At 39.9% G+C, this 12,317-nt stretch overlaps 1 protein-coding gene across 1 annotated transcript in view; it reads left to right on the top strand.

Moving 5' to 3' along the window:
* ERC2 (ELKS/RAB6-interacting/CAST family member 2) overlaps positions 1-12,317 on the top strand; it is a 799,084-nt gene that overhangs the window by 487,479 nt on the left and 299,288 nt on the right. Inside the window, exon 14 of the mRNA XM_063113405.1 lies at positions 320-455. Within this exon, the coding sequence (XP_062969475.1) occupies positions 320-455 (136 nt within the window). The remainder of the gene's footprint in view (positions 1-319; positions 456-12,317) is intronic.

The raw sequence follows: 12,317 nt of genomic DNA, 5'->3' as shown, positions 1-12,317 counted from the left end.
CATACTATGTATTCCCTTCAACATTAGGGAACGTAAGTTGTGTTTCCCTGGTACTTGCCTGTCTTACCCACTGTACTCTAAGCCCCATGAGGATTATACCTGTCTCATTTACCACTGCAGTCTCAGTTCCATTCTGGCACGTGGCATTAAGTCAGTGCTTAATACATATTTATGGTTGAATGAATGGAATATTCTTAGGTCCCAACTTTTTCCTGAGCCCATATCAAGATATTCTATGCTTAGTACTTAAAGAATCTATTGTGATAACATATGATCTTCTAGTGGTTGAATTTAATCAAGCTGTGCTGGCTTTTCTCAGGCATATGAAGGATCAGAATAAAAAGGTGGCTAACCTCAAGCATAATCAACAGTTGGAAAAGAAGAAGAACGCCCAGTTATTGGAAGAAGTCCGCAGACGAGAAGATAGCATGGCCGACAACTCACAGCATTTGCAGGTGAGCCCTAGCTTCTCTTTTAATCTCTAAGTAATTGGAGATTGACTCTCTGGAATGTAGCCATTGCTGTGGGAAAGTATGCACAGACATGGTGCACTTGTCTGTGCCCCGAGTCCAGCACTAACAGCAAACTCCCAGGGAACCCAATAGTTCTTTCTGAGGATGGAGCATCATTTTCAAAATAGTGCCCAAGAAAAGCAGATTATGGAGGAGCCTAGAAATGCTGCACAGAGTCTCTTCGTTCCTGTACCTCACCTTAAAAGGTAAGGGCTGCATTTATATAGTTGGCTAGATGCTTAAAACATAGACATACCTTCCTTTTCGATTTGTACTTAAGTCATTTTGCAGTTGATGGAAAGGAAAGGTGTGTGTATTATCACTAAGTATTTGGAAAAGGATGCAAAACTGGTTTTGTTTTTTTCAAAACTTGTAGGCTTTGAGATAGATCATTATTCTGTCTTCTCCACGAATGTATTTATCTCTGAGTGGACAGCCCTGTCTCAGAAACAAACCAGCCAACTGAAAACACCAATATTTCCTCATTAACCATCTCTATTTTTTGCAAAGGAGCTCTCTGCATGTGTTCAATAAAACATTCAAGCTAGAACAGGGCATTTGCTTTGAAGTTCCTTTATTTATTCCAGTGTGCCTTTAAACAGAGCAGTTCAAGCTTGACTTGGCCAGAGTTCATGTTAAATTTTGCTTATTAATTAGTGTTTTCTCCAGTTATATATCAGGTTTCCTCCTTGGAGATAGAAGAAGTTAGATAATTTCAATATGCACTCATAGTTCATCTTTTTCCCAGCGCTGCACTCTCCCAAGTGCGCCACCGGTCGGCCCATAGTTCATCTTTTTAATTGACCAAAAGAGAAATAAATAATTATTCCAGAGTAGGAAATACACAGAAATATCTTACACAGAGCATAGCACATGGGGGTTACTTTGTCAACAATAGTTTCTTTCTTTTTTTTTTTTTCTGTGTCCTAGATGTGCCTTAATGGTATCACTTAAGCCCGCATTGCATGGATGCTTGATTTAGAGTATTTACAGAATAGCACAATACTAGGGTCAGGTCCTGTGTTAGGTTCTGGGACCAGGTTCGCATTGACCAGTCACTTAGTTGAGTCCACAACTTCCTCAGTGCTCTTGGCAAATCATGTCCTTGGGTTTTGGGCCTTAGTTTTTCTGTGTCATAGGAGATGTTAGATTGGAGGCTAAAGACTGAGTTAACAACTACTAATAAAATTTATAGAACATTTTCCTGTCTTTCCAGACATACAGTCTCATTTATTCCTCACAAAGTTGGTGGATTTTACATATGGTGAAAGGAGAATCTCAGAAAAGTTACAAAGTTACATTCTAGTAAAGGGTGGAGGTAGACCTGACTCCAGGTCTTCCTGCCTTCAGGAAGCTAATGTCGAGGAATGATAGCAGTGGTAGGTACCATTTATTAAATGTTTCAATAGGCTGGGCCCTGGGCTGTGTGCTGTATTGTAGCTATTATCTCATTTAATTCTGATGTCTCCTGGGTTATCAGGACTCTTAAGTGCAAGTGACAGGAACACAACTCAATCTGAACTAAGAAAAAGAGGAAATCTGTTGGCTAAATTAACTGAAAAGGTCAAGGGCAGACTTTCGACCTGCCTGGTTTCAGATATTCAAACAATGGCCTCAGGAATTTGTTTCCATCATACTTACAGATATGCTTTTCTCTTCGTTGACTTGATTCTCTCCTAGGAAGGCTGTCCATAAGTGTTGGCCACCAGCAAGCAGCCTACATTCTAAGAGTGCAGTCATCCCAGGGGAAAAAGAGAGGTTCTTTTTTAGTAGTTCTTGCTAAAGTTCAAGGATAGAATGTATAAATTGGCCAGGCCAGGGTCAGGTCATGTGATCACCTGGAGCCTAGGGGAGGGGGTCAGCTTCACCCAAATCCCACAGGTGAAGAGCAGGGACAGGTGACATCACACAAGAAAGAAATGAGTTCTGTTACAGGAAGGGATTCTGAGCAGATAGAACCACAGAGATCCACTCCAGCCATCATATGGGGTACATTAACTATTATTATCTCCTTTGATTTATGAGAAGGAGGCTCTGAGAGATGAAATAACTTGCCCAATATTACTTGGCTAGTAAGTGGCAGAGCCAGGACTTAAACCTAGATCTGACCATCTGAAGAATTAGGAAGGTAAGAAAACTGTGGGGTAGCTGAGTGTCTTCATGGATTAGGTGGGGACTGGAGCTGCATGAGTTTAACATGGGAGAGACAGAGAAATGCAGAAGGCCCTCCAGGCAAGAGGACTGTCAGAAAAGGTACGGAGGTTAGAGAGTAAAGTTCAGTCAGGGCACAAAACATAACAGACCAATTGGTTGTGGTGACAGTTTTCAGTGAAGTAGGTGGTGTTATCTTTCTTTAAGTGACTCTGGAGCTGGAATGCCTGGGTTTTATACCAAGCTTTAAAATTTACCAACTGAGTGTCCTTGAGAAGTTTACTTAACCTCCCTAAGCCTCAGTTTCCCCATCTGTAAAACAGGAATAATAATTGGATCTACTCCAGAGTTGTTGTTAGGGTTAAGGAGTCAATGCATATAAACAATTTAGAATTGTATTTGGCACAGGCTATGCTCAAAATAAGTGTTAATTATTAACTGTTGTGATAACAAGGAAAAGACAGAAATGTTAAAAGAAAAGTTATCTATTATATGCATAGGTATTTATACAGCTCTACTCTGATATGCACTCAGCATCAAGGTTTTTGCCTTTTCTATACATAGTAATTTCTTCCTTTTTAAGGACACATCTAATTACGGAAATTAATGTCTTGTTTTGGCCCATGAAGTTTTGTATAGCAATATTTTCATAAGGGGCCTTGATAACTACCTCATAGACTTATTCATAAAAGTTAGCATTGTCTGGAATTGCTTAGTTAAATTCCTGACCACCCCAAATAAAAGATAACATTTGAGATGCAATAAAATGTAATCACAATTAATTTTGATGAAAATGTCTTTGGTTAAGGTTAATAGAAAGTGAACCTCCCACTTTCCTGGATTGTTAAGCAGATGTGCTCAGATGCAGTAATTATTGCCTTCTGATAAAAGAACTTTCTAAAGGCACTTGGTTTTTTAATATTGCTGTTGTTTTAAGCACTTCCTGTTTATAAATTAGCCTACTAAGCCCTTTAAGTGTGTCAACCAGGATTTGGTTTGGTTGGTTGGTAGTTGTGGGATTGGCACCTGCTAAATTTGATTTATTCTACACTGGTGTTTTGTACTGATTGGATACCCTGGCTTCATGATTTCAACCAACCAAATAGATATTATATCCAGAAAAATATCAGGTAGAGTATTGCCTGCAACAATAATGGCTATTGCATCAGGCTTCAAAGGAGAGCTCCAAGAGATTCAGCTAGTTGGTATGAAAATTGGAAACAAAGTTAATTGTAGATAGAGTGACCATGTTATTTATTGTTCAAACTAGGACACATGGCAATAGGCAAAAACTGGGTCACCTCAGTCAAAACTAGATATATAGTCATGATACAGAACATTTCACAAATCTGACCTTTAGTTCTTTAGTTTATAGTTTCATGGCAGGAATTGCAAACTTAAATGCCTTAAGGGTCTAGGCTGTTAATATAAGTAAGATACAGATTTGTGTATAAGAAAAATGATAATGTCTGATTCTTCCAGCATGGCTTTTATTATTTATTTTTGGTAGAGATGTATCAGTCAGGAATTGCCATAATAATGCTGTGTAACAAATCACCCCAAAACTCAGTGGCTTTAAAGCATCAATAGTTTATTCTCAAAGATTTTCAGGTTGACTGAGGGACTCAGCTGCTCTAGGCTGGGCTGGGCTGGGCTGGGCACTTCTGCTTCTCAATGCATGTCTGTGGTGTGGCTGGGGCAGCTCTGTTTCACATGTGTTCATTCTGAGGATCAGGCTCAAGAGGCATCAGCAACCCAGGGAAAACATTTCTAATGACAATAGCAGAGGCACAAGAGGGTGAGCAAAAACATGCGAGGCCTCATAAGGCCTAGTCTTGAGCTGACACTGAGATTTCCACCCCACTACACTGACCAAAGCAAGGTGTATAACTGAGTCAAGGATTAGGGACAAACACTCTACCCATGAAGAGAACACTGTAAAGGGGCAAATGCAAGGAGGGGTGAAGAAGTGAGGCCGTTCATTCAATCTATCAAAAGAGGAAAGTGTTGGAGAAATATTTCTCTGTTATAAAAAACAACAGCATAAGCATACTGAAAAATTTCAGCTGTGATTGGCCTTAGTGTGTGGATATAATTGAGAGTGGCGAGGACTGGGGAGGAACTCCAGAGCCCTTGCTTCATCTAAGGGAGTAGGAAGCACTAAGTTCTGGTTGGACATTTTTGTAAAGGTGGGCCTAGGGTTGTGGGACCTTCAGAGTGTCCAAGATAAGTCATAAAATATAAATTTCTATGTGAAATCTGTGGATTTTAGAAAGTTGGTTCAATTTTTAAAGCACTTTCTGGGTTCAGTGAAACACATCTGCACATGAATTGAACACTGGTTGTGTCCTCTGTTGCATAGCCTGGCAATATGATCTCACTGGATTCACATGGTGGAAATAAACAGATGAAGATGAAGAGTGTACCCCAGCTAGCTCAGCTTGACCCATTGAAGAGGTGGTGGTTTAGTATTTGTCCTGAGACCTCTTTTTGTCTGAGAATACCTTGAATTATTGTTTCTCAGTGGATATCACCCACAATCTATAGGAATAGTGAGTGTTCTTGATTTAACTTCTTAAATCTTGTTTTTTTTTTTCTTTTTTTGTTTTTGAGCATTGGTAAGGAGAACAGGGAGGGAAGGATAAAGAGCCATGGAGGTGAACTGTCCAGTGTTCAAATACTGGCCCTTATTATTATTAGCCCAGGGCCTCAAATGAGGCAGAAAAGCACTCTGATCCTTACTTTGTTCATCTGCAAATGGGAATTACAATCTCTGCCTCTCTGGGCGAGTTAAGTAAAATGAATGAGGTTTATGAAGGAGCCTAGTATAGTACCTGACCTATGTGGAGTTTAGTTACTAGAGCTTTCTCCCAGACAGAGTGATAATGAGCTTTTAACAGTGGAAGACAGTGACCATTGGGAGTATTGCCCAACAAATCCTTTGCAACTATTTTACACTGATGAATAATACAGATATTGTGCACATACCAGTAAATGCAGCTTTCCAACAAAGCATTAAAAAACATTTTAGGCAATAAGGAGGAAAAATTAAAACATTTTTCAAGTTAATGTTGAATTGTGTGTGAAAAGGGGATGTGAAAGATCATGATTTTCTTATATAATTCTGTAGAACTTTTCCCCAGGACACAGATTATGGAGCATGATATTTATGTCTGGCCTTGGGGCTTTGGGCTTCTGTGTGTCCCATCAGAGCCCACATGGAGATTTTTCAACAAGGTGTCTTTCCGGAGATTCACACTAAATCGTCATTAGCAGAATGGGATGCATTTTTTTCTTCAACCTCTAGCTATTTCTTGCTGAGTAAATATGCCAATTTAAATCCCAGTGGACATCTTTGTAGATTTTGGCTGCATTTTCCCCTGTGCAGCTTATCGAGTTAATGAACTAACATTCTAAAAAATGCACAAGTCAATATTTTATGCTCCTTTTCTGTTGTATGTCTGCAGAATTCTCTTCAATTTATTGCCTGAAAACTAAAATCTGTTCTTGTGTGCTTCCGTTTCCAAATTATAGGTTCCAAGGGAACTGTAAAGTTTCTTCTCTGCCCGTGGTTAAACCCAAGTGTGATCAGTTTAAAAAACAAATGAATGTTCCCATTTATTCTTGTCCTTTTAGAAGAGCTCTAAAACCCCCCAAAAATCTAGAAGGACAATTTTATTTTTCAATTCATGCATCCCTATCTTTTTTCTGAGGGGACTTCCTTTACTTTGCTCCTTCAATTAGAGTTAGAATCAGCAAATAGAGGTAGTGTAACAAACAACATAAACCTCAAAAATACATAGCTTTCAGCAAAACATATAGCTCATTATGAGGTTCCTAAGATTTGCTAAATTGTTTCTTTGCAGGGGGACATGTATATCTTAAGCAGCATTTCTTTCTTTCTTCTTCTTTTTTTTTTCTTTTTTCTTTTTTGGCAACTGGCTGGTACAGGGATCCAAACCCATGACCTTGGTGTTACAAGGCAACTCTCTAACCAACTGAGTTAACTAGCCAGCCCGTAAGTGGGAATTTTTAAGCCAACATCTATATGTTCATCGCTCCAGGTCACTGAGTTAAGTTCATTTCTCTTTCAATTCCCTGAGCTTAAAATTGTTTCTCTGTGATCTGTATTCATATGTTATGGTACACTTACCTAAGTACTGCCATTAGGAGAAACCTGACCAGCAGAGTTAAGAGACCCATCACTGTCAAAATGCATTTATTTAGTTTCTAGTTTTTCATGGCTGTTTGGTAGGCATGGTGTAGAGTGATTTAGGGAGGCTCCATTTCAGACATCTTTTTCAACATATGGAAAAAGGTCATTCTAATGCAGGTTTAAAAGAAAATCCACATTTGTTCAAATCTTCATTAGAATTTAACATTATGATTTTTTTTTTAAGCACCGTGTGGTGTTTTGTTTATTTTATTATTTTCTACCTTGATGGGTAGAGATTGGGAAGTTCCTTTAAGTTGTGGATAAATCCCACCACATTGTTGAAATGTGGACTGAGCCTTATCCGACATTTCCAGACTCTGCCCATGGTTTCGGACGAAGAGAAATGCTCAAGTATTTGTGAGTCTGCAGAGGACATGGAACGTTGACGAGTAGGACTGAGGGTTAGTACAGAAGTGCTTTCTTTCCTTGGGGATTTATTTTGACATTTGTTTTTCTTTCACACTATAATCCCCCACGAGCCAAAAACGACTTTTGTTGTAGCAAGTCCCTATAGGCAGTCTCAGAAAATCTTATTTGACAATCAGTTTCTGGTAGCCTTGAGTTGAAGTCGTTACTCTTTGTAGTAACTCATGGTCTGTCAGGGGTGACAAGACATCCTGTGCAAGGTATTTGGGAACTAACCATTTGTTAGGAATGTTCCAAGAAGCCAAATGAAATCGTGTAAATAAAACTGTTGTATGTGGAGTTTTTCTTCTTTCCTCCCAATAAAGTATGACTTGTTTTTTCAAATGTGCAGTAACTTGCATATTTCTTCTGAGAAATGTCTTCTGCTTTTTCCTGTGGATTTGTGACCTAATCCTCCACTTCATACAGCCCCTCTGTACAAACACAATATATTTCTATAGAAAAGAGAGGTTTACCCTTAATCAAGTGTTGCTTAATCTACCTACTAAATTACCCCCTGGAGACAGAATAGGGTTCATTATTCTTTTCTGAAGGGTTTTCAGGTTTCACTCCATTAGTGACTCTTCCGCAGTCTTCAGCAAAGTGAGTATTTGTTTGCCAAAGGCTGAAGATCCTGCAGAATGAAATGCAACATATTTGTCAAATGAAATCATTGTTATTATGGGGGTAGAGTCTGAAATGATGTGGCTTGGGGTGGGGGTTAGTTGGAAAAAGGAATCTCGCTAGAATGATATGGTAATCTCATATTCATTTTGAGGGAGGTTACTAGGAAGATCAGACTATTTTTTAGACGTTATCCCACTTCATGCCTTTTGGTCCCTGAAGTATTAATAGATAAGGGAAAGGCAGCATCTGTCCTCCTGTGAGCTCCAGTGAGAACTGGAAGCAGACATAGATCTCATGGTATGCTCAGCTCTAGGAGAGAAGAGTGCTGGCTTTGTAGAGTCTGCCTTGCTTCTGTTTACCCCTAACTCTGATCTCTGGGCTTATTTTGAGGTGAGGCTTGGCCTATAAACTGGAAACGCCATTTTTACATGTTTATTAAAATCACTGCTGGTGATCAGTTTAGTCAGTAATAAAACAACAACCCCTTTAAGCCAGAGCCCTGTGTGTTTCCTAAAGAGCTTTCACAGGGACTTTCTTCATGCTCGGTCCTCGCATTGGCCTTGAGGATTGGTTTGTCCATCTTCATTTTATAGATGAGGAAATGAGACTCAAACAGTTGTTCAGTGATTCATCTGCAATCATGGGTCTCATTAAAGGTAGAGTTTTGAGGAGGCTGAAGAAAATGCTTCCGCAGGCAAAAGATTCTGAACCAGAGGTCATGTTTCAAAGCCACTGAGCAATGAGAACTTTAAGATGTGTTCTTGGGAGCATAGATATGTTTTTCTATTATTCTGCCTGAGTCCATGGCACGTGCAGGGTAATTTTCAAAGTAGGTACGAGGAAGGCTCGTACTGAAGAACTCACACTTTGAAGGCAACGGGACTGAAAGAAGGAAAAAACAATTCTGACAGCACACCTTATTATTTTTTCAAAGGTAGAATTTATGTAATAACTCACACATGGGACTTGTGTAATCCCTAGGGTGCAATCATGTTCAACATGCATCAAAAGAGCCAGTCCAGTTAAACCAGCTCTCCCCGGCAAGGGTAATTACTGCAGGTTTACCCTGAGATATTACTACAAGAGGTTAGTCAGGGGGGCACCTGCAAATCACAGTGCATGTCACCCTGACATCAATAACCTCTTTCTAATAGATGTTGGTATTTCAGCACATCGCTGCCCAAGGCAGAGAGACACGGGCATGGTTAAGTTTTAAAAATGTTAACTTTGACTTATAGCTTGTCCAAAGCATTGCTAAGCTCTATATTCAAACATTCCAGGAGGAAATGACAATCAATGACAGAGGCAATGATTTAGATGGAGATATTGCAAAAGGAAAATACAACTATAAAATCTGTTCCTATTCACTTAACAGTCTCTCCTGTAATACACATTGGGGAAGTTGGTAACTTGAATTTATGACACTTTTAATTTCTTCTCTGCTATTACACTTATTTCTTATTTATTACAATCACATCTTATTTATGTTGCCTGGAGAAAACTCTGCGAGGTTAAGTGATTATAAGTTTTTCTTACTGGAAAGGACCTTAGGCTTTATTTAATACAAGTTCCAAGCTCCTTTTTTGCTGATAAGGCAAATAAGGCAAATGACCTCCCCAACATCCTAGAGTGAGTTACTGATTGGGGGAGAACAGATCCTAGGCATTCTTGTTCAGTGCCATTTGTGCAACCCCCTGGTTCCATAAGTTATGCCTGCCTTCAGTAGGATTTGAACAGTTAACATCCTTGAGCCCAAAGATCAGGGCTCTGCCCCTCAGCATCAGATATTAGATTGACCGTCTAAGATGACTCACAGTAAACCAAGCTTTATGTATATTTTATAAACAGGATATTCTGTTATTTCCTATGCCTCTCTTATGTCTGTAAAACTGGAGGAACTAAAGAAGAAATGATATATCAGTGGTGGAGAAAATTGCTGTGAGAACAGACTATGGAGTTTAGGATTCTTTAGATGGTAAATAAAAATTGTTTTAAGTTATTTATATCTTTGCCATTTTTTCTCAACGATATAGGGATGTCACCCATAAAAAGACTCAGAAAGTCTCTTGTTATGGAAAACAAGTGTGGATTGCTTGCAAAATTCAACAGAAAGAATAATAGCTTTTTTTATTGAGCAATGAAGTAGGCCAAGGATAATGTCTTTGGTTAAGTTTCCTGGGAAATTGAGACTGAGATTAACATGCAGCAGGTTTATTGGGGGTGCTCTAAGGAAGTGAGGGAAGCAGGATTGGGCATAAGGAGAAGTCAAACTGTAATAAATATAGTTGCAGCAAAGGCCTCAGCCTTTTGCCTCCTCTCCATCACTTGCTCCAGAGCTGAGACAGCCATTTGAAGGGAGTTGACCCTAACTGGTGTGAGAGGCGAGCCTTTGTACTCCTTTATAAATAAGTCAATGGATGCAGGTAACCTCTGAGGAAGGCTGTAAACTTGGGCAAGGCAGCTCTCGGGGAAGTCACACCCCTGGCAGCTGGGGAGTGAGTGCCCTAGTCCTGAAGGGGCATCTGGGCAGTACATCACTGCATCTACAGCAAACCACTGCATCTGCAGCAAACACCCGATGTGTGTGTTGCACTCTCCCCTTTCACACCCATGGCAGACACATACAGCTGATCTCAAGACTCCTACCCACCAGCTTCATAATTCTTTTCAATACAAGCAGCTATTTAAAAACAATCCTAGTGTCAGCCACTGGAGTGCATTGACAGAGGAGAGTCACCAGCAGAGACCAAAGAAAAGAAGAGGATGTCTCTCTCCACAAAGCTCATTCCAGAGTGACAGAAGAAGCATCTGCTTTATGATGGTATCGGGGGACATGAACACACCTCTCAGCATTGGATAGGTCATTTAGGCAACAAATCAACAGAGTAACCATTACTCTCTCAGAGGGAGAGAAGAAATCCAGGGTTATCAGAGTTGGGAGGTGGGAGGGGGAGGGGGATGGGGAGAGATTGGACAAGGGGCATAAAGAATAAGTATGATTTGTAACAAAATATATGCAAGTAATATTGATTTGATCAACATATGTCAACGTGGAACCCCCAAAATAATCAATTATGATTCAATAATAATTTTTAAAAAACACCCAACCCCCCCCCCAAAAAAAAAAATTGCTAGTGGGCCAAGTTGCCATGTACACACATTAACTTTTTAAATCTCCCCCACAAGCTAGTAAGGTTGCTACTTTGAAACCATTTTGCACATAAGAAGATATAGACTCAGTGATGTTAAATGAGAGAATGAGCTGCTATTCCTTCTCAGGTCTCAATCACAGCTGGACACCTCTCTCTCTCTTATGTGGAACTTTTTTTTTTTTTAACCTGGTTTACTTTGGCTACAGTCACTATAGCAGTGGTGAAGATGATGGTCAGGCAACTTCAAAAACAGAAAATTTAGGTGGCATAAAATTGGGTAAGGAGGTTTTACATAGACTTTATAAGCTTTTTTTTTTTAACTAATAAGATAGACTTAAATGCTTCTTCAAGGAGTCTAAGTCTCTGCCTTCAGTTCAGCAAGCAGTGCTACCTGCTGGGATTTAACAGTAGGTAAGATGAAATTCTTTACCCTTGATATCTCAAGATCTTTTCTTCTGACTAAAGGTGTCCTTCCCCCAGCATTTGCTTTGCAGCAGCTTCTGAAAGTAAACCACTGTCTGTGTTACCAGGCTGCTGCCTGTTCTGGGATGGAAGACCATTTGAGAGAGGTAACAATGAGGTTGTGTCTGAAGTTGGAGCCTTAGCTGTGGTGGGGCAGACCAGAAGCTTCCAGAAGGCCCTCTGAACCACAACTCTACAGTTGGACTCCAAGCATATGAGTGTGTGAGGGACGAGAGTGTCAAGCAGGTAGTTGGGGGTCTGGGTTCTCATCTAGTCTCAGTTACTAATTAGCTGTGTGACCTTGAACAAGTGATTTTTTTTTTTTTTTCTCTCTGAGCCTCAGTTTTCTCATCTACAAAAGGAGAGGCTTGTACTGGGGTAAGGCCCTTTCCAACTGTGAAATCCTGGGGTCTGGGGACTAATTGAAGGATGCATGTATATGGTGATTTAAAAGTGTCTTCTGAGAGGGAGGCGCATGGGCCCACTCGGGCTGCTGCTGTCAAAATAGAGCTTCCAGGTGGGACTCTGAGTAAATGGAGAAATCAGTCTGTTTGGTACTATCCTGGTAATATAATACCTGGCTTTAAGTATAAGTTACTCTAAGAACTCTTTCTGTTTTCCATCTGGAGTGCAAGGTCTGCCATTTTGAGAAGACATTTGCAGTGTGCACTAACATTTTTGGTATAAAATAAATTAGAACTGTGACAGTCTGGACACAAGGTACACAACGCAGGAACTCCTCAGAATTGAACCACCTTGGTTACAGACATTTCTCAAGGGCAGGAACCATGT

This window comes from Cynocephalus volans, chromosome 11 (assembly GCF_027409185.1).
Source record: "Cynocephalus volans isolate mCynVol1 chromosome 11, mCynVol1.pri, whole genome shotgun sequence".
NCBI classification, from domain to species: domain Eukaryota; kingdom Metazoa; phylum Chordata; class Mammalia; order Dermoptera; family Cynocephalidae; genus Cynocephalus; species Cynocephalus volans.
This window is presented reverse-complemented; position numbering and strand designations above follow the sequence as displayed.